Genomic DNA, 22,312 nt, shown 5'->3' on the forward strand with positions numbered 1-22,312 from the left:
TTTTGGGGTATGTCATCAGTCCGAAGGGGGTCGGCGTGGACCAAAGCAAGGTGAGGGCGGTGGTAGAGTGGCCCACGCCCCGAACCGTCAAGGAGCTGCAACGCTTCCTGGGCTTTGCAAACTTTTATCGGCGGTTCATCCGAGATTTTACCAAGATCACACAACCCCTGATGTCCCTCCTAAAGGGGAAACCTCGGTGCCTTGCCTGGACCTCTCATGCCCAGGGGGCCCTGGAGGGGGACAGACCCAAGCTGCACCCCGTCGCCTTCTTCTCGCGAAAACTGTCTCCGGCGGAGCGTAATTATGATGTGGGGAACCGGGAGCTCCTGGCCATCAAATTGGCCCTCGAAGAGTGGAGACACTGGTTGGAGGGTGCCGACCACCCATTCATGATCTACACTGATCACAAGAACCTCGAGTACCTGAGGATGGCTAAGCGGCTCACACCCCGCCAAGCAAGCTGGACTTTGTTCTTCTCCTGGTTCCAATTCACCTTGTCATACAGGCCAGGGACTAAGAACATGAAGGCTGATGCTCTGTCCCGCATCCACTCTCCCGAGGGCCTGGCAGATCAGGAAAGTACATCGTACCCCCCTCCTGCATTGTGGGCGCCATCGAGTGGGCCCTGGACCAAGCCCTAGCTCGCCTCCCCAGGTCACGAATCCCAGCAGCCTGTCCCCCAGGGAAGCATTTCGTGCCAGAACGTTACTGTGTGGAGCTTGTCACCTGGGCTCACATGACGTGGGTGACGGGACACCCAGGGGCCCAATGCACTTACAAACTGCTAGCCAAAAAAATATTGATGGCCCCACATGCCCAGGGAGGTACAGCGTATCGTGTCCTCCTTTTCCACCTGTGCCCGCTCAAAGACGCCCCGTTCCTTACCCGTCGGGAAATTGGTACCACTTCCCATACCCACACGTCCGTGGTCCCATCTGGCCCTGGACTTCCTAATGGATCTGCTGGAATCACAAGGCAACATGGCTATACTAGTGGTCGTGGACCGATTTTCTAAGTCCCTGCACCTGATTCCACTTCCGGCCCTTTCCTCTGCCTTCGCCACGGCTGACCTGTTGTTCCAACATGTGTTCCACTACTTCGGCATCCCAGAAGAAATCGTGAGCAACAGGGGCCCCCAGTTCACGTCTCGAGTCTGAGCCAGCTTCATGGAGCCAGCTTCATTCTCCGTTAACCTCACCTACCACCCGCAAGCCAATGGACAGGCAGAGAGAGCCAATCAGGAGATCCTCCGGTTACTCCGAACCTTCTGTGCCACCAGCCCAGAGGACTGGAGTCACTTCCTCCCATGGGCAGAGTACGCCCAGAACTCCTGCGACATTCCGCCACCCAGCTGACCCCGTTCCAGTGCGTCTTGGGTTATCAGCTGTCGCTATTCCCCTGGAACACTGCCACCGCTGACTCCCTGGCAGTGGACGAGTGGTTTTGCCGCAGCGAGCAGGTCTGGGAACGCACCCATCAACAGCTGGTACGGGCCTCCCGCACCGCCAAACAAAAGGCGGACAGGCGCCACGGGTCTCACCCCGATTATCAGCCCGGGGACAGGGTGTGGCTTTCAACAAGGAACCTCAAGGCACCTCTCTCGGGCAGCAAACTAGGACCTAAGTATGCCGGGCCTTTCCGGATCCTGAAACGGGTAAACGGGGTCACTTACCGCCTAGACCTCCCCAAACACAGCCACATTGCCCCCTCATTCCATGTCTCCCTCCTGAAGCCGGTGACATCAGGCCCCTTAGCCACGGCGGTTCCGGAAAATGCCCCGCCGGACCCGTTAGAGATCAAGGGCCGCCCAGCATACTGCGTCCGGGAGATCGTGGACTCCAGATGCAGGAGAGGGGGACTTGAGTATCTGGTGGATTGGGAGGGTTACGGCCCAGAGGATCAGTGTTGGATCCCATCCTGGGATATGCTGGACGCAAGCTTGTGCGACAACTTCCATGCGGCTCACCCAGAAAGACCGGCACCCCGGAGGAGAGGATGGCCTCGGAGGAGTTCGGCTCCAGGGGTGAGCCCTTTGGGGGGGTGCTCTGTTACACCACGGTGAACTCGCGGCCACCGAGCCGGCGTGGACTACATATCCCAGCCATGCCCGTGCTCAAGTTCGCCGGAGTACTGAGTGCCAACACCTGTGCGCCACCCAAGGTTATTTAAGACCTTGTTAACGAGAGCGCGGCGCGAAGTAACTCTCAGTTTTCCCCGACCGCTAGTAAGTTACCAAGCTTCCTACTACGCTTCGGACTTTCATGGTTTAAGGACTTTAGCCTCCTTTACGACTTATGATTCCCGGATCTCGTCTTGGATTCTTTCTATTGCTTCGGACTGTGTGCTTTGCGCTTCACGCTTCCCTCGCCTTTCTGTCACTGCTCGGCCCGCGCTTGCCTCCTACCTGGTAACGTAACACATGGAAACACAGCCTTTTACTGAACCAGCAGCTAAAAAAAAATTCCACATAAATGTGTACTACAGCCTCCAATACAGATACTAAAAAAAAAATACAGGAGTTTATTGCTACAGGACAAAACCTGTGAGGTCAACACTGTCAGAAGTAATGATTCACATCATAGAGGAAAAAAGACACTACAGTGCAGTTTTATTCACATTATCCACTAAATAATCCCAGCAGTTGCCGAGTTGGTTCCATCAATGAGCCAATCATTTCTTTCTCTCTCCTTTTTTTTGGTCCTTTACTCCTCCTGTGAGAGTAATGAATCTGAAATTCTGGTGAATTCAGGTTATTTTAAGACCAAGAGGAAAGACAAATGAAAGACTGTTTTACTTTATTTTTGGTCATTAAGCCTGATGTAAGCCATGATAAATTGTCTGCTAAAACACTACTAAATGTCTCTAGACTGTTTTGTGAAAATCAACTTTTTCCCGAATTCTTGGTTGTTTTTAGATTATAGGGAATTACAAACACAGAGAACTTCCTTTACTACATAATGAGAGAGATTTATTTGATTTATTCTTTGTGATTGTCTCACAGCTGAACATGCAGCATAAGCATGTCACATGGGATGAATTTTAATAACTCACTCTGATTAGTTCTTTGCTTCCAGTCAACATACAGCATGACCGACTGATGGGCTACAGCCCAATAGTAAAGAGTCTGGAGAAATGTACCATTTTATGCAGCATAGCTTCAAATAAATTCCTTTATTTTCCTCCTCATCTGTTGCATTAAAAACTATTTTTTTTTATCACAACTTAATCTGAGAGTTACTCTAAGCCAGTGGTTCTCAACGCGGGGGAGAGATCGGAAAGGGGGCGCAAATTGTTTAAGAAAAAGAAACACAGACAGGGTATCATTTGGGTACTCTGTGTATTTTACTGCATTTCAAATAGAATGTACATAAATTTTAAAAACCCACGTTCCCTCTCCCTCTGCATTTTCTTTTTGCTGGGGAGAGGCGGAGCTTAGCCTGCCTTTTATCTAGCTGTCAGTGCAGACCAGTGCTGTCAACTTAGTGACTTCTCAGACCCCTTTAATGACTTTTTTTCTAACCTTTTTTTTTTTTTTGCAAAAAAAAAAGTGCCTAACTACAAATCTAGCGACTTTTTGGACAAACTTCAGCAACTTTCCATATGTCGCCAGTACTGTCCTGCAAGCACGAGGTCTTGCTTTTCTGCTGCACTCTCACCTCTCTCTGCATCTGCTCTGTTCAGTGAGTGGCTGAGAGCCAGAGCAACACATTCTGTTTATCGCATGGCAGTTAACATAGACGTGAATGTAAAAAGAAGCAAGCGCAGGTGTCACACTGAAAAATGTCATGGCTAACGAGATGCACCCTTTGTCGCAATTTGCATAATTCGTATGCGAATGTTTTTAGTATGCAAGACGAATGGAATGCAACAAGTTTTACATGTAAAATAGTACAAGTTATTACAGCCTAATTCTCTTGTTCAAAGTAGTTATAGTGTTCAGAAACATTTTTGATAATTCATGTTCCATACCTGCCCATTATATAGTTTCATAAAAGTCTTAAAAGCTATTTAAAAAATCATAAAAGTTATGAAAGTAATTTTAAAAAAGTATCTATCTATCAAAACAGATTATAGATTAGGTTATATACATGGATAGATAGAGGGATAGATTTTATATTGAATAGATAATCATTATACCTGGTCTCCTCCAAAATTGGGGGGGGGGGGGGGGGGGGGTTGTACCACATGACAGAGGAGGCTTGAGGGGGCTTTAGTTACAAAAGGTTGAGAACCTCTGATCTATCTGATCTACAATTATTGACAGTCTATCTATTTATCTATCTGTCTATCTAATCAACTCCATAACGATTGGCACTGTCTAGCTTTCAGACTTGCTTTCTCAAGCCAACATCAAAGTTTGTCATGACGAACTTTACCTATCTAGTTATTATTCCTTTTCTGAGACCCAAAATTTTAAATTGCTACTCTTCCAAGAGCTTTCAAGCTACATGCACCAAACTAGGCCCAGACCATCAGCCTGTTCTGACTCGAGTTGCTTTGCTATACTTTTCTAAGTGATCTGAATTACGTAATTCCACTTACAGAAGCTCAAAGTGGCCAAAATTTACATTGACTTTCAAGTTAATTACACCAAACTCAGCGTAGTCCTTCTGGCTGTTCAGACTGGTCAGACATACCATTTTCTTGTTGCAGACGATCCCAAAAACTCTCATTCACTTAGATTGACAGAATGTTCAGAGCCTGGCTCGGAAAGTTCAAGATTTCAAACTCCAACTGTCAAAACTCACACACACCTGCGTGCACGTGGCCTGAAGCTGCTCTTCTCTCCCTCTCACTCTGTCAATGTACCTGTAACAGAGACTCTCACTTCATCTATCTATCTATCTATGCAACCCCAAAAGTATTTGCACTCTACCTATCCAACTCTTGAAGTATTGGCACGCTATTTATCTAACCCCACAAGTATTGGCACCCTAGCTGTCTTTCCAACTCTACAAGTATTAGCACACTATCTATCCAGCCAACTGTAAATGTATTGCCACCCTAGCTATCTGTTTAGTCCTACAAGTATAGGCACCCGATTTGTCTAACTCCACAAGTATTGGCACCCTATCTATCTGTTTCTCTTTCTTTCTTAAAACGGGACATTACCTTCACATTTCAATTTGATAACTATTTTAACCTTTCAGGCCAGTTTGTCAAGCCAACATCAAAGTTTGTCATGATGAACTTTACCTATCTAGGTAAACAATTTTAATTCATAAGACTGGTGTAGATATTTAGTTAAAATGGACCTACGTTACTTATGATGTAGTTAAATGGAAATATTGTTTCAGTAGCCTAATTATGTTGCTTGAGAAGTGCAGAGCCCTTGAGAGAGTTGCGTCAACTCTGTTCACTCCAATGGACCAGTTTTTTAAAGCAGTGCTGTACCTTTGCTGTGATTTGGTCGGAACCCTGACTGGAAGACATCAAAACAGTTGTTTAGTTCTAAGTAATTGTTCAGCTGTTGAAAACCAGCTTTTTCAATAATTTTACTTAAGAACGGGAGGTTTGATATGGGTCTATAATTGCTCATTAGTGACGTGTCTAGATTGTTCTTTTTTAGGAGTGGCTTGATGACTGTAGTCTTCAGGGACTGTGGGAAGAAACCTGAGAGAAGAGATGTGTTGACAATTTCTAATAGTTCTGAGGCCATGCAATTAGAAACCTTTTTGAAAAAGCCTGTTGGCAGAATATCAAGGCAGCAGGAGGAGGATTTCAGGTGTTGTATAATGTCCCCCAAGTTTTCATGAGTGATAGGATGAAATTGTATCATGCTAATTGAGTTGTTTTTAGGTGGACACAGAGACAGCACATATCCTGTACCTGACATGGAAGCACTGATTGCTTGTCTAATTCTTTGAATTTTGTCAGTAAAGAAAGAGGCAAAGTCATTGCAGGCCCTGGTGGATAAAAAGTCAGAGGCTACTGACACAGGAGGATTGGTTAGCCCAGTGGTTTTCAAAGTGGGGGGCCTCAACAATTTGGTGTGAAAAATAAATAAATACATGATTTTCTCTTTCTCACTCTCAGACAACCACACACACACACACACACACACACACACACACACAATCAATTCCTAATGTAATGTATTGTAAAGATGTAAGATGTAATTATAATAAAAAAGGGGGATATATTCAGAAGTCTTTATTTTTAATGTGTTTTAAAGACATCTTGCAAAAGGGTGGCCTCGGTCAAATGTTAATTCCATTTGGGGGGCCTTGCCCTGGAAAAGTTTGGGAACGCCTGGGTTAGCCTGTCGATAGTAGCAAACAAGGGGCGTTCGTTATTATTGTTTTTGGAGATGATGTTAAAGAAGAAGGACCACCTTGCATTTCCCAGTTGTAAATTATAAATGCGAAGTCTCTCTTTATAGATGTCATAGTGAATCTGGAGATTTGTTTTTTTGCCACCTGCGTTCAGCTTTCCGACACTCTCTCTTTTTGGTTCTTAACAGAGTGGCATTTCTCCATGGAAATCTTTTCTTAAAAGAGACCACCTTTACCTTAATGGGTGCAGTGGTGTCGACAACATTTGTAATTTTAGAATTGAAATTATCTACAAGCTCATTTACTGGGACCCATGAAAGGGCAAGAGAAAGCCTGAATTTTTGATTACCTCTGTTTGAACTTTAGTATGCATGGAGATGGCACTCTCAAAGAAAACACAGTAATAATAAGAGAGAGCAACATCAGTTACCACAACCTTTGAGATGTTCAGACCCTTGGAGATGATTAAATCCAGAGTGTGCCCCTTATTGTGCGTGGGCTCAGTCACATGCTGAGTCAGTCCATAGTTATCAAGAACACCACACAGTTCTCTGTCCTGGGGGTTGTCAACATGGATGTTAAAATCACCAACAATAACTACACAGTCAAAGTTAATACAAATTATAGCGATTAGCTCGGCAAAGTCACCAAAAAAAGGCTGTACAGTATTTAGGTGGCTTGTAAACATTTAGAAATATAGCTCAAGAAGAGGAATTCAACTGAAGAGCCACATATTCAAAAGAATCAAAATTTCCATAAGACATCTTCTTACATTGTAGAGAGTCATTAAACAAAATGGCAACTCCACCTCCTTTCTTGTGTACCCTATTTTCACTTACAAAACTGAAGTTTGGAGGGGAAGATTCAATAAGAACAGCTGCACTGTTATCTTGGTCTAACCAAGTTTCAGTTAAAAACATAAAATTAAGATTGTGCTTGATTATAAAATCATTAATTAAAAATGTTTTTCCTGCCACAGACCTAATATTTAATAAAGCTAAATTTAGTGTGTTAAAAACATTATCTGTCCCATTTTTTGCATCAGGCTGTGGCTGATGAGGAATTGATGCTAAATTTGCAGAATCTGTAGAGCGTTTTCTCTTTCTCAACAGATTCACTATTCTATTTCTCTTACCTATCACCACAGGACTTGAAAAAAATACCGGCACACTGGGCCCTGGCTTGTCCTTGTAGCCATGGCCCAGCATATATCAGTTGGAGCCTGCTGTATTGGAGTGTGACAAAAGTGTCAAAACTAGCTGAGGACTAAATGTCAATGGTGGAGGTGGACAGTGAGGGCCGTTTAGGGGAAAGAAAATGGAAGTAGGGTGGGGGGTAAGTTTAGTCCCAGCAGTAACCAGCTCTTTCATATAGTCAGTGAACTCCAAGAGGAGGGAGGAGGGAGAGAGGGTGTCTGAAGATAGGGGTGTCTGAAGATGGGGTTTGGGAGGTGAAGAAGGTAAATCCTCAAGGTAAATCCTCAGGGGTGCATTGTGGTGCAGGGTCCCTCCTAATTTTGACCATAAGATGATGCACAAAGATGGTGGGAATAACATCTGGTCTCAGCCTAGTCTTGGCCTTTTTTGTCCTGACAAACTGGTGTGCCATTAAAATGTACCTGCAGAGTGTTTTGAATTTACTTCCCACACACAACAACGTTTTGTCTACCCACATACTGTACATGTCCCCATAGTGGTTAAATGCACATTATTAGGGAACACTTTATACATAGTTATAAGACAACTAAGAACATGAGCCCGAAGACCTGCAAGGAGACAGCACCGTCACCTTGAGTCTCAGCTACCTGGGTTTTGCAAGTCTTTTACTGTTCCTTATTTTTAATAAACCTAACATTAAACTTTGCCATGGTGTGGTCTTTGTGAGAAAGTGAAAGTATATTTAAGTACGATTACCTCACAATTGTTTTGATTTTCTAATGTTTTGTTATATTTAGATTGCTCCTGCTGATTTAGCCAACCATTTTTCCTCCTCTCCATATTAGTAGGGACACCATCCATTCATACTCCTTTCTCTGAGTGATTGGAGCATCCCCATGTAGCACAGCAAACCATGGTGGACACTATACAAGGGAAACATGGAGGAAACAAAGACAAAATGCTTGACATGCTTTTCAGTTTATTAGAAATTTATTTATAAATCCATTGCTGTAAATAAGTACATAGCAAAAGTCTGCACACACAGGGTCACAGTGGGAATCAAACCCCGACCCTGAGGTGTGACGCAAATATGCTAACCACTAAGCCACGATGTGCCTGTATGAACCTGTGTTTAAATTTAATATACTATTTATTATTATTATTATTAAGCTTTAAGATTAGTTTAATTTCACTTAATTTAATTTTACATTTCACTTATTTTCAATTTGTTTTCTAAGATAACACACTTAACTTCATGCTGCTGCTGCTAGTCCATCGACCCATTGAGCAGTGAGTTGACAATCACTGATAGTATCCTGTCTCTTGTCCTATCTGAAAGTCATTAAGATGACATTAGTGATTGCCCTTGACCAACTTAGAAGTTTAAGAACATAAACAATATTAATTAAAAACAACAGCAACACAGTCTTTAACCATGGTATGTTAACAAGGCAGGTAACACTAATTGGCCACACTGATCCTCAAACATTAGTGGATTTTATTATTTTTTAAACAACACTGATGTAACTTTTATACATACTACATACACATGTCGTGTTATATAAACATTCTAAATCAATGCATTTATTGCCTCCTAATTATCAAAAATCGCAGTTCTGTCTCTCTAATTCTATGAATTTAAAAAGCCCGCAAATAACTTCCTGGAACTATCTGAAGTCTACATGAATCACGTGATGATCAAGCATTTTGAACTTCTTTTGGTGCAACTCTCTTTCTCTCAAAGGCTCTGGAGAAGTGGTCCAATGCCAAGCTCACATACAATGACAGAAGCTGAATAGAAATTAATTTGTGACCGTTTTTCTTTTAATTGTAGTGGTTTTGAAATCAATTTATAAACATCATATCTAAGCCCTATGTATAATTGCCCAAATTGCAGTTGCATTTTGCGCTCGCATGCTCCCAAACCCCTAGGGGGTTCTCATCTTCGTCACCTTTTTCACCCCTGATGAGTTTGCATCCTTGTCTTGTATTTTTAGTGAAGTCTATTCATTTCACCAAATAACATGTTTGAGATTTAATGAAAATATACTGTATGTGGATTACCTAAAGGAGACCTGAAGGAGACTTACAGAGAATTTCTTGATTTATTCCAACATTTATCAACTGATGTGTTCACACGTAATGTTTTTATTTATTTTTATTTTTTTAAGCTGTCAGCACTTGTTTTACATAATACTATGGAGTAGACTGTGCTTTCAAAAACACTCTGGGCTTCTTTTGGGATGCTCTCAACTGCATTTTGGACCAGCGTTTTTACATAGCATTACGTAACACAGCCTAACTTTGTTTAGCTACTCTACATTAGATACTAAGGTTCAGTCAGCTAAGATAGATAGATACATTAGATACTAAGGTTCAGCTCCAAGAAACACTTAAGGTGCTGCACCTAAGCCTAAGCCTTTGTATGGTAGGGAAAACCCTGCTTTACAGGGTGGTAGCTTAAATTGATGTCTAATTTATGCTTGAATAGATCCACACTATCATTAACTTTGTGAATTCTTTATTAATAGTTACAAGTAGGGATGCACCGATACCACTTTTTTCAGACCAAGTACTTACATTTGGATACTTGCCGATACCAAGTACCGATTTGAGTACTTCACACTTTTCGGAATGCCCCACGTCTGAAGCATGTCATCAAACGCACCTGCTATGGCTTGGCCAGTGTGCGAACCCCTAAACTGCGTTGCTTGTAAAACGACTCTCTGGGGAGTAAAATCCTCATCAATCCAATGTGCTGTTAAACTTATAAGAGACATTGGGCTGCCACTGCTAGTCCAAATATCAGTGGTGAAGTCATGCAGCTTTGGTAATGCGGTATCTGTAATGTGGTGATGGGTGGGAATCTCATACTTCGGCTCAAGTACACCAAGAAGACGACGAAATCCTGTATTATCTACAGCTGACAACGGTTGGTCATCAAGAGCAGTGAACTGGGTAAGAGCTTCTGTTATTTTTACTGCCCATGGGTTGTCTCTGGACATTTTCTCTCGCTTCTCCAGCATTTGCTGCAAAGTTGGTTGTTGCTGTTTACCACTGCTAGCATTAACAAACTCTTTGCACTCAGAGTTATGTTTGTTTAATATTTAGATGTTTAATCAAATTGCTTGTGTTAAATGAGCTATTTCTTACCCCTTCTCTTGACAGTTTAGCAGAGCATAGTTTGTAGTCTGCTCTACTTTTATCAATTATCTTAAAATATCTCCAAATTGCTGACATTGCTCCTCTTCCGACTACTTGCTCAACTGACGAGAGGTTAGGCTATGTCACGTTGTCATAAAGTGGTATCGACGCGGTTGTATCGGGGTAGTTTTACAAGTACGAGTACATGAGCACAGTATCGGGCTAACACCCGAGTACTGGTATCGATATTGGTGCATCCCTAGTTACAAGTCTGGCTTGGTCTTAGAATGTCTTGCATAGAAAAATGTATAGTGCACTATACATGAAAAATCTGAAAGGGCAATTCAAATACCTGGTTTGGCAGCATCAATAATGTAGAAGAACTTCAGTTTACTACTGTAATTCTGAGTAGTTACATTAAATATTCAGTTATTTTAATTACCAAATTATGTTGACCTTTGAGAATACTGAGGCTTGTTATAAATCTCACGGCTGAGATGGCAATATGAATCATCTTGTTACTGATGCAACATTTAAAACCTCAGGTTATTATAAAACATTCATGTTTGAGGTCTTAAAGGCTGTAGAATCTACAGAAATCACAGGAGTTTTTGTAATATGTGTAGCAGGAAAGAGCTCAACAGAGATTGTATTCTGTGACACAGGTGTAAAGAAGTAAGAACACTTCACTGTACAAAACTTTGGTCAACGCCGTAAAAAAAAAAGATTACTTAGCCTATTTTTTCCTAAAAATATGGAAGGTCAAATATTAATGCTTGCTCAGATGCTAGTGAAGTCACTACATTTTCTTCCATTTATTTGAGTTAACTATGCTTCCCACCCAGAGAACAGGGACAGTTTTGCTCATTTTCTCAGACTTGCAGACATGGATGACCGTGGCATCTTTGGGATTCAAACTCACAATCTCCTCACAGTGAGAGTAGTTTGTTCTCTTTCTCCCTTTTTTTCAGGAATCTTGGCAATAATGTTCCTGCTCATTATATGTCTGTATGTGCTCTTGCTCTCCTTGTTCGCTCTGGCTGGTTTTGTGGAACATTCAGCGCTGTCAGCGAGTTTGATGTAAATGTTATAAGAACCACTGACCGTTGATTGTGCCATGCAACCTGCCCAAACATCCCCCGATATCAGCCAGCCTTATGAGATACTTTATTCTTTTTCTTCAGGGTTTACAATCAACATTCATTGCTGTCAGTGGATTTTAGTTTCTGAAAGTCACTGAACAATGAGTGTAACTGTGCCTGAATTTCTTGCCTCACCATGGGAGAAAGAGACATACTACACATTCACCCTCTGGGCCCTGCTTTCCCCCTTCCATTTTTAGTTCTCTAAAGCTGTAAGGCTTGCTTGGTTGTTCTCCCTCTTTTTTTTTGCTCTTCCGCAAAGATCTCAAGCTTTTAAGGGAGATGCAAATAGAAACAACTGTGCTGCCTGCCTCGTGGGATTAATTGGAGGTTGTGTGTGCAGACGCATTTGTGTCTAGCAAATGGAAGGAAGCGGAAGATGAATGTGTAATCATGTTCTTCTCATTTAGCGGTTTTGTTACTTAAATTATATGCTGCACTCGCTGCAGGCTGGAATGGGCTTAAATACTGCATTTTGGATGTATGTCAGGGGGATGCGATCTGGATGAACGAACAGTTTGCCAGTTCATGAATGTTTCCTCTTGCGTGTTCCTCACAGAGCAAATCCCAGCCCTAACCCTCAGTTTTCTAAATTATCTGGACATTAATGTGAAATGTTCCTCTAGTACTTTTAAACACAGAAACCCATTGGTGTAAAGTAATGCAGGAAGTTACTCAACATAAACAATTAAATCAATGTTAAGACAAAGAGGTATTGACTGATTTGGTCTCTGAAGGAAAATCCAATCCAGAATCCAGAAATAAATGACTATCTGATGGGCACACTTTGACCAAAGCATGCTGATTTTAAATGTATTAATGGAAACTGGGCTAAAAGCTGTGGTAACACTTTAGTAAAAATGAGTGCATTTTTTTTGATCCTCTGAATATTGATGGAATAATGTCATCACATTGTTATATAGTATATAACACAAGACTCGTGTTCACCTCATGTTTGTGTGGGTTCCTTTCCACCCCTGAAAACCATTCCGGTAAGTGGAATAGCTACACTAAATATCTGCTATGTGTGAATGATTGGCTGAATGTGATTGATTCTTATCTCTTAAATCTATGTCAGACTCCTCTAATCCTAGAGCCACTTTTGCATTGATGCTCTGGGCATATTTCTCCTCTTCTGCATTTTTTCCGTCCTCATCTCAGTTTCTTTGTACACTTCCTCATCTTTTCTTTTAAGTTACATTATCTGTCCTTTTCAGACCACAAGGGGGCCCTCTGCAACCAAGTCGCTCTGGATAAGGGCATCTGCCCAATGCCATAAATGTAAATGTATTTGACTGACAAGCAGTATCATGGGCACGTGTGGCCAGCTTCCTTGTTATTTCATGACAAATTAAGGAGATAATAGGGCTGGAGTTGATTCTAAGCATTGAATTTGCATCTGATATTCTTTCTGGACCCGACTGTAATTTAGAAATTTATTAATAAATAACCGTATGGTAAAATCATTGATCTCACCTAAGAAATAAGCTAAATAAAGGTAAATAAATTCTTGAATCCTTGAAAAAAATGCTCTGAGCTTTGGTCAGTTCCATATTTTCTGGGGCATGAATATGTGGTTATTGACATGCATTCTTTTGTCATCCATTACAAGAGACAGATGCTTGTTGACCAGCCAACTCTTATGTTAAGCACAATGGGCCTCACTCATGAAACATGAGCAAAATGATTTTTTTTTGTAAATGTTTTGTATGTTCAAAATGTTAGTTGGTTCAAAACTAATTTACACCTGCTCCCAACCATGCATAAATGATGCGTAAAACATCCAAATGTTTTGTGTTCTTTCAGGCAAACTGATGACCCTAATTGGTTAATTATTTCCATGTGAAAATAAATTATTTAAAACAAAAATTATTGAAAACACCTGCGCAGTCTGTTTTCCTTTTTTATTATAGATTATTATTATTCTGAGCACCAGTAATAGCCTATAACTTTTCTAAAACAGTATGTAATGAAAACAAGTACACAAAATATTTGCTCTAAACTTGAATGCGATTGTCATGTTAAATTGCTAAGTAGCCTAATGTGCACATTATAAATTCATAATTGTTCTGAATTATTTTAAAATTGTGTTTAATTTCTTTATGCAAAATTATTCAGTTATTCATTAGCTGATTCGCAATCATGACATACTAAAAATGTTGCCCATTTAAGTTTCAATATAGTTAGCTACTTTTTGTTAATAACTTGTAGTGTAGCTAGCTACTTTTTTAAAAGGGTAGCTTGACTGTAGCTTAACTACTTCAAACTATGAGTAGCTTGTAGCTTGAGAAGCTACAGTTGCAAAGTAGCTTCCCCAACGCTGTTCTCATTGTAGAAGAAGTGCAGCTTACACAGAGAGAAAGTATAGATAAGCATGGGAAAAATAAATAAATTCATGCCATGATAAATTTAATATAACCCTTTTCAGTCAGTCTATATAATAGGATATAATTACTAATTACATGTTTTTCTGGGTAGTTTGAGTGATTTTTATTTTTATTTATTAATTAATTAATTTTTTTGCCAAAACAAAACTAGTCTGTGCCATAGTTCCAGAGTATCCAAAATCTATGAAATCATTAAAATCTGGGAAGTTAAGTGAAGTGTAGTGTAGAGAGGTCAAGTGATGTGAAATGGTCAAAATATATTTTTTTTTTACTGTGGGTGGCAAATATTTCTCACAATTAAATAATTCCTCTCAGTCCTCTCTTTTCTTTTCTTTTTTTTGCCATATTCTCATGTGTTGAAATCCAGCTTCCTGGACAAACCTCATCATAAAAAAATAATTTAAATTATTCAACTATACTGATTATACATATATTTATACTTCATAAACATATACTCACCGGTCACTTTAATAATAGAACACCTGGACACTTGCTCATTTTTACATCTAGACAATTGCTCATTTTTACACCTGGACACTTGCTCAAGTTATTCAATCAGCCAATCAAGTGCCATCAGTACAATGCATAAAATCATGCAGATACAGGTCAATAAATGTACAAGCTTCAATTAATGTTCACATCAAACATCAGAATGGAGAATGATCTCTTTGACTTTGATCATGGCATGCGTGTTGGAACCGTATGAGCTGGTTTGAGTATTTCAGACTGCTGTATTCCTGGGAATTTCACACACAACAGTCTCTATAGTTTACACCAAAGGCATGAGAAAGAGCAGTGCTACACAATGGTATATAAGGCCAATGCACATGACTTCTTTATAATGTCTTGCAAATGTTAGCATCTAGTTCTGAGCCTTGTATATTGTGATTGCTATTCCTGTGTTTTGATCCCTGACGTGACCTTTTGACTACTTTTTGTTGGATATCCATACCTGTCTGTGTTTGACCTTTGCTATCATTATGACATTGAGTTTTGGATTATGGCTTGGCTTTGTTAATAAACTTTCTGTACATGGATCCACAATTATCAATTATATTATTATAATTATTATTATTATAAGACATTGTATAGTATGTCAAGTAGTCCTTCACTTTTAACCATGGCTCCAGCATGGTTGCCTCACAAAACCAACTATACGGCGCTCATGCCAACCAACTACAACAAATCTCTAGTAGGAGCTCATTCGTGAATGCTGAGGTACCATCAACAAATCAGTGGCACAAACCCAGAAGTATGTATGCAAAAGCCTTGCATAGTGCAACCAGATAAATATGATAGCTCACCATTAAAGGGATTTTCTTATGCAATGTTCTCCCTCTATCTACCCTAGAGCTATCAACAATATTTACAGTTTGCTGGGAAATTATGGTCAACATCATAAGAGCCCAGAGGGATGTGGCCATATAACCAGAGTTTCTGCCAAAAAAGAAAGAGTGATGCACAAAAGCAGTTTATCCAGTTGGTTCTTACAAAACTCAGTTCTGATCACCCAGGAATACAGAGAACCATAAATATTGAGCAATAGATTATTTTAATAACATGAAATAATTTTCATGTTAATGAACATTGTCTTTTTACCTCTGAGCAAGTTTACCAGGTTTTGCCTATAATGGACATACATTGCAGATGCGCACCAATGGTAAAGAATGATGAGTCTACTATTTCTTATATTTGAACAAAGGTTTTGTGCATTTTGTTTGTAGAAGTTGGAGTATGAGTTTTGTGCAACCCTTATAGAAATCACAAACATCTAAAATCTCACATTTATATATATATATATATATATATTCAGATTATTTATTCAGTGCTTTGTAGAAGCAGCTTTGGCAGTAATTACAGCTTTTTTTTGTACAGCTTTACAGTGATTTTTGTTCACCAAAACTAATTTATATTTTTCCCCAATCTTCGTTTAGGTGGGCCTGTGTTCACTGTAGCCTCAAATTCCTTTTGTTGGCTCCTCCTGGTTCAACATGTTGTATGTTCTGAGGTGCTTTTGTGCTTACAGCAGTTGCAAAGAGTGGTTATTTACAGTATTAGATACCATTAAAGTGCTGTCAGCTCAAACCAGTTCTCTCTGACCTCTTATCAGCAAGGCGTTTGCACCCACACATCACTGTTTTTTTTCTTTTGCATGATCCTGTGTCAACTCTAGAGACTGTTGTGTGTGAAAATTCCAAGAGATCACCAGTTTGTGGCATAAACCAGCCTGTATTTTTTCCCATTCTAATGTTCAATGTGAACGTTACCTGAATCTCTTAACCTGCACGATTTTATGCATATGTCACTATGGGACTCCTCGATTACTCCCATGTCAAGCATATCCTTAATAATAGAAAGTACGGGATGTTAGTGCAACATTAGGCTGGTTTTGTTGACCATCAATTACTCTCACTTGGTCAAAGGCATGCCTCAGGTTCTCATTGCATGTCTGCTCCCAGGGGAAATCCCAGAGGGGAATCCCCACCATCCTTGTCTCCCTAATGTAGAGCTGATGTAGATGGCCCCAGCACCGCCTCCCCAGCCAACGCTGTGCACATCCCACATTGTGCCTCACTACTACGGGATCCATCTACAAACATTTCTCACTAATGCCTGAAACCCTTTAATACTGACTGGCACCAGCAGATATTCATGAACATCAGCTTAATAAAATTGAGGAACGTGTTAAGGACATTAGACATTGGATGCTTATTAACTTCCTTTTACTTAATTCGTATAAGACAGAAGTACTTGTACTAGGACCACGTGTAGCTAGAAGTAAGCTTTCTGATTACATAGTTACTCTGGCTGGTCTTTCCATTTTGTCATGTGCAGCAGTAAAAGACCTTGGTGTGGTTATTGACCCCAGTCTTTCATTTGACGCTCATGCAGATAGTATAACTAGGACAATCTTCTTTCATCTCAGAAATATTTATAAGATAAGAAATATAATGTCACTACATATTGCAGAAATGCGTTCATGCTTTCGTCACCTCTAGGCTAGATTATTGTAATGCCTCATCACCTCTAGGCTAGATTATTGTAATGCCTTACTGTCTGGATGTTCCAGTAGGAGCATAAAGAAGCTCCAGATAGTCCATAATGCAGCTGCAAGAGTCCTTACTAGAACCAGAAAATATGAACACATCACCCCGATCTTATCCACACTGCATGACTCCCACTGAAATTTTGCATTGATTATAAAAATACTACTACTAACCTACAAAAGCACTAAACGGTCTCGCGCCACATTACTTAAGCAAAATTTTGGTCTTCTGTGATCCGTCACGTGTACTTAGATTAAAAGGTGCAGGCTATTTGTTGGTACCTCAAATAGTGAAGGCTACAGCAGGGGGAAGAGCTTTCTTACAAAGCCCCACAGTTATGGAACAGCCTTCCAATTAGTGTTTGGGACTCAGACACAGTCTCAGTGTTTAAGTCTAGGCTGAAAACGTATTTCTTTATTCAAGCTTACCATGAAAAGACTTTCTTTTACGCAAAGTACACAGTCTTATCCATCACAGGATGGTAAGCATAACAAATGATTTCTCCTTCTCTTTACCTCCCTCTTCCTCTCTCCTTCTGTTGAGCCACACATGATTTTATGGAGATGCCAGTGATCCCGACCCTTTCTGCACTCCGGACCTGCCTGATCCCTCCGGATGCCCTACCAATGGATGGAGCTCCCATCAACTGGAGGCTACAGCCTGGAGACTGCTTGAAGTACCATGAAATGGTTTTGGACCTCAATTCCACATGGACATTCTCACGGTGGTTGCTGGGACTATGTTTTCTACTATGGCCTTGGGACTGCAATTACCACATGCAGTTTTGCACTCAGGACTCCTTTGGTGAACAGTGGACTAGCTCAGCAAAGACTTCATGTAAAAACCATAATGAACTTTCTTTTACTTTCACACTATCCGGTGTTACCCAGATGAGGATGGGTTCCCTTCTGAGTCTGGTTCCGCTCAATGTTTCTCCTTCATATCATCCTAGGAAGATTTTCCTTGCCACCGTCGCCACCGGCTTTCTCAATAGGGATAAATTCACACACTTAAAATTAGGGCTGCGACTAACGATTATTTTCATAATCGATTAGTTGGCCGATTATTTTTACGATTGATCGATTAATCGGAGGGGGGGCGGGGCAAACTTTCAGTACTTTTTGTTGTTGTTGTTTATTTAACATAAAATCCACAAACTGAGTGTTACAAATACAAATTCAGACTAAAACTTTGCACATCTGTTTATCCAAAACAGAAAAGAACCCAACACACACACAAGAATATTTATTATTAATTTAGGACTGTAGTTTAATTCAGTGCTTTTTTTGAATCCATTAAAAAAAAATAATGCATAAGTACTTATTTATTTAGTATATATATATATATATATATATATATATATATATATATATATATATATATATATATATAATTTATTTAATAGTATTTATGCATTATTTTTTATGGATTCACAAAAAGCACAGAATTAAACTACAGTCCTAAATTAATAATAAAAACTCCCTTTCACTGCACCTTGTGGTTTCTGTTACTCACTGCCTTTAGACATGTTGTTTTACTTGTGTTTACTTTTAATCATAATGTTTTAATTAGACATTACAGATCCTACTCGCGCTGCACACTGTATCACCGCGTCTACACTGCGCATGATCAGCAACGGGGCCTCGTTACTAACACATCACTTCCGTTATAATAAACGACAGAATTTACACTGCAAGCGCGCAAATACAACATATAATGACAATAAACTTGAATTAAATTAAATCTTTTAAGCAACTTGCGACCGCATCGCTGTCATGCTCGTGCTACACAAACTCGGCTTTATAAAGTTTGATCTTCTCTGCGGTGTTTAATATAAAAGGAATTGGCGGTCGCACACGTTCTTCCTCAGTCACGTGACGATTTCGCTTCCGTCTGATGGTGATTGAGGTCATGTTGGGAATAAAAGGTAACACTGACAGAAATAGTAAATTGAAGGAAGTCAGTGTCGGGGACTGAGTATTAGGCTAAAGCTAGCGGCATCGCATTACGTCCATATGGCGTCATGCACCGTCGACTAGTAAACGGATTATACTTCCGGTTAGTAAAAAACCGCTAGTGTTCTATTTGAGATGATATTACCTTTCTAAAATCCACACACTCGACGGTAGTGCAGAGTGCACAGTGTAAGTGTACAGTACTTAATTTGGGAAACAACTTTAACATTTACTCTCCGAAGCGTGTTTTCGGAAGAGAAGTAACGTAATGAGTAAATCTCCCCCTTACCGCGCACAGACCAACTAATCGATTTTATCGATTAGTTGTTGCAGCTCTACTTAAAATCTGTATCCTGTGTTTATATGTTTCTGTAAAGCTGCTTTAAGACAATGTCCATTGTAAAAAGCGCTACACAAATAAAATTTAATTTAATTTAACTTCTTTTGTGCCCAAACTTGAGGCTTATGTGTATTGTGTCATCCTTTTTCTTTGCGTTGTTGCAGTCAAGCTGATTACAGAGAAGACAAGGGGTGTGTTGTGTGCGTGCGTGTGTGTTTGGACAAGAATGCAAGTCGCTCTCTGATTAATGTCTCATCTTTTTGCTGTACTCATTAAACAGGTCTGTAGATTTTCATCATTCTAGCCATTCCTCTGCTCTTATATCTTTGCAGTTTTGCTTCCTGCTGTACAGGTGTGGGAAATTCCCCCCTGGACATTTAGAGGTGATAAATAAAACCGCCTCTGGTTTACTGTGTACAGATCTCAGGATAGACACTTGCTTAATGAGTTGTGCATGTAATAAGTATGTTTATATAAATTACATTAATAAATAGCTGCCTTTTCTTATATATATATATATATATATATATATATATATATATATATATATATATATATATATATATATATATATATATATATATATATAAAAAATGACATTTGGCAGACACCCTTAACCAGAGCAACTCTCACTTATACAACTGAGCAGTTGAGAGTTAAGGGCCTTGCTCAAGTAGCAGCTTGGCAGTGCTGGGATTTGAACCTTTTTTCCAATCAGTTGTCCAATGTCTTAACCACTGAGCTACCACTGCCCTGTTATTATTCTGATCTATAAAGTATTTAAAAATTTCAAAATGCACATGTTCTCTTTTCTGTGACAAAAGAGGAAGCCATTTTAGTGGCCTGTAAAGGTCAGACAGATCATGTTAAGCGATTGATGGTGCATTCACAACAATTTAATTATTATCTATAATGATGTGTAGGCATATATAGGTGTATGTTAGGAGGCTATTTCATGTTTTTTTAACGATGGGAAAAATCGGTGTTATACGAATAGCACTTCCTCATTGACTATGCTTTCAGAACACAGAAATCAGTTTAACAAACTAATGAAAAAATAATAAATTAGATTTAATGTACTGAATCTTTAATGTACTGATCTTAATAAATCTTAATTCAATATCAGCTTCTCTTTCTTCTGCTTCTTCAGGGCCCACGCTCTTTTCCTAGAGATGAAAGAAAACAATTTCAGTTGACTAAACAATTACTTTTATTCACCTAAAATCTTTCAAGAAATGTGCATATTGCTTAAATATGCTTATGCTTACGTTAGTTTCTGGATGCTGTCTGTCACCCAGGGCTGAGTTGGATCAGCACACATTTTTCTGCCTCCATATGTGTGGAAACTAACAAGGGGGATAAAAACAAATGATTTTAATATGATTATTCAATGAAGTGCATGACAGAAGAGGAAAGAGATGAAAGAAGAAAATGCATGTGTATGTATACAGAAACTCACATAATAGCATTGATGTTGCAGATTGCATGGATGGTCTGGATTGAATATCCCCTGATTAAATGAACAGGGAGCTGTCCTTTAGAATATCGCCTGCAACATGCTGAACAATTAATAAGAAATAAGTATATTAGCATGTATGATTTTAGTTTCTTAAAGCAAACTACTTTTTTTCTGCTCATCCTCAGTTCCTTTACACAGTACAGAACACATTGAAATGTAGTAAATTTAAGGCATTCATTCATAAAGTAAAAGAAACAAAAAAGATACCACATGCCAAGAGCAGTTCACGTGTGCAGAGATTTGTCTTTCTAGTTGCATACTGATAACAAAGAAACAGAAAGCGAAAATCTTACCCCAAGCAGCAGTGTCTTGACAGAACAGACTGACTGTCAGAAGCAGCAGAAACATAACAGCTGCACCACTAATCTGGGCCATTGTGTCTGAGTTACTTTCCAGGTGGTTTGTGTCCCTTCGTCTGAGAGCAGAAGCTTTATACCGCTCATGATGGAAAATCCTCACCTGACGAGACCAGTGGGTTTTCCAATTACACACGTGCTTGAATTGGACTTTCTCGGTCAATGCAATGAGGAAGAGGTTTACATAAAAAGGAATTTGGGGAACTACTGAGGTCATGCTGTACTATTATATCTGACATTCATTGTAGTGTGTGCCACAGTGATGAAATAACATTTAGATATTTTTAAAGCATAATTGATTTCAACTGCAGCTGATGATGACTCTTAATTATTTAATCACTAGTTGCTTACATGTATACATACATTATATATATATATATATATATATATATATATATATATATATATATATATATATATATATATATATCTCAGTATCTCACAAAATTGAGTGCACCCCTGGGTCGCAGGGCAGTATTCCAGCATGATAACGACCCCAAACTCACCTCCAAAATGAACACTGCCTTGCTAAAGAATCTGAGGGTGAAAGTGATGGACTGGCCAAGCACGTCTCCAGACCTAAACCCTATTGAGCATCTGTGGGGCATCCTCAAATAGAAGATGGAGGAGCACAAGGTCTCTAACATCCACCAGCTCCGTGATGTCGTCATGGAGGGGTTGAAGAGGACTCCAGTGGCAACCTGTGAAGCTCTGGTGAACTCCATGCCCAAGAGGGTTAAGGTAGTGCTGGAAAATAATGGTGGCCACAAAAAATATTGACACTTTGGGCCCAATTTGGACATTTTTACTTACGGGTGTACTCACTTTTGTTGCCAGTGGTTTAGACATTAATGACTGTGTGTTGAGTTATTTTGAGGAGACAGCAAAATTACACTGTTATACAAGCTGTACACTCACTACTTTACATTGTAGCAAAGTGTCATTTCTTCAGTGTTGTCACATGAAAAGATATAATCAAATATTTACAAA

General features: G+C 39.8%; 1 protein-coding gene across 1 annotated transcript; it reads right to left on the minus strand.

Moving 5' to 3' along the window:
* Positions 1-20,307: 20,307 nt before the first annotated feature.
* Positions 20,308-21,356, minus strand: LOC108261059 (C-C motif chemokine 20). Its single transcript, XM_017461884.3, has 4 exons — positions 21,260-21,356; positions 20,907-21,006; positions 20,716-20,793; positions 20,308-20,613 (listed from the first exon to the last, which is right to left on the minus strand). The coding sequence occupies exons 1-4, from the start codon at positions 21,339-21,341 to the stop codon at positions 20,559-20,561; spliced, it is 315 nt and encodes a 104-aa protein (XP_017317373.1). The 5' UTR covers positions 21,342-21,356; the 3' UTR covers positions 20,308-20,558.
* Positions 21,357-22,312: the final 956 nt, after the last annotated feature.

The sequence above is a fragment of the Ictalurus punctatus genome, chromosome 20, assembly GCF_001660625.3.
Source record: "Ictalurus punctatus breed USDA103 chromosome 20, Coco_2.0, whole genome shotgun sequence".
Lineage (NCBI taxonomy): Eukaryota > Metazoa > Chordata > Actinopteri > Siluriformes > Ictaluridae > Ictalurus > Ictalurus punctatus.

What these genes read in the sequence shown, in the direction of transcription:
- LOC108261059 (XM_017461884.3), bottom strand. Translation starts at nt 21,341, where the DNA reads ATGGCCCAGATTAGTGGTGCAGCTGTTATGTTTCTGCTGCTTCTGACA. An exon ending in TGCAACATCAATGCTATTAT is followed by an intron (nt 20,794 to 20,906) that starts GTGAGTTTCTGT and finishes CCCCCTTGTTAG; the next exon opens with TTTCCACACATATGGAGGCA. An exon ending in GACAGCATCCAGAAACTAAC is followed by an intron (nt 20,614 to 20,715) that starts GTAAGCATAAGC and finishes TTTCATCTCTAG; the next exon opens with GAAAAGAGCGTGGGCCCTGA.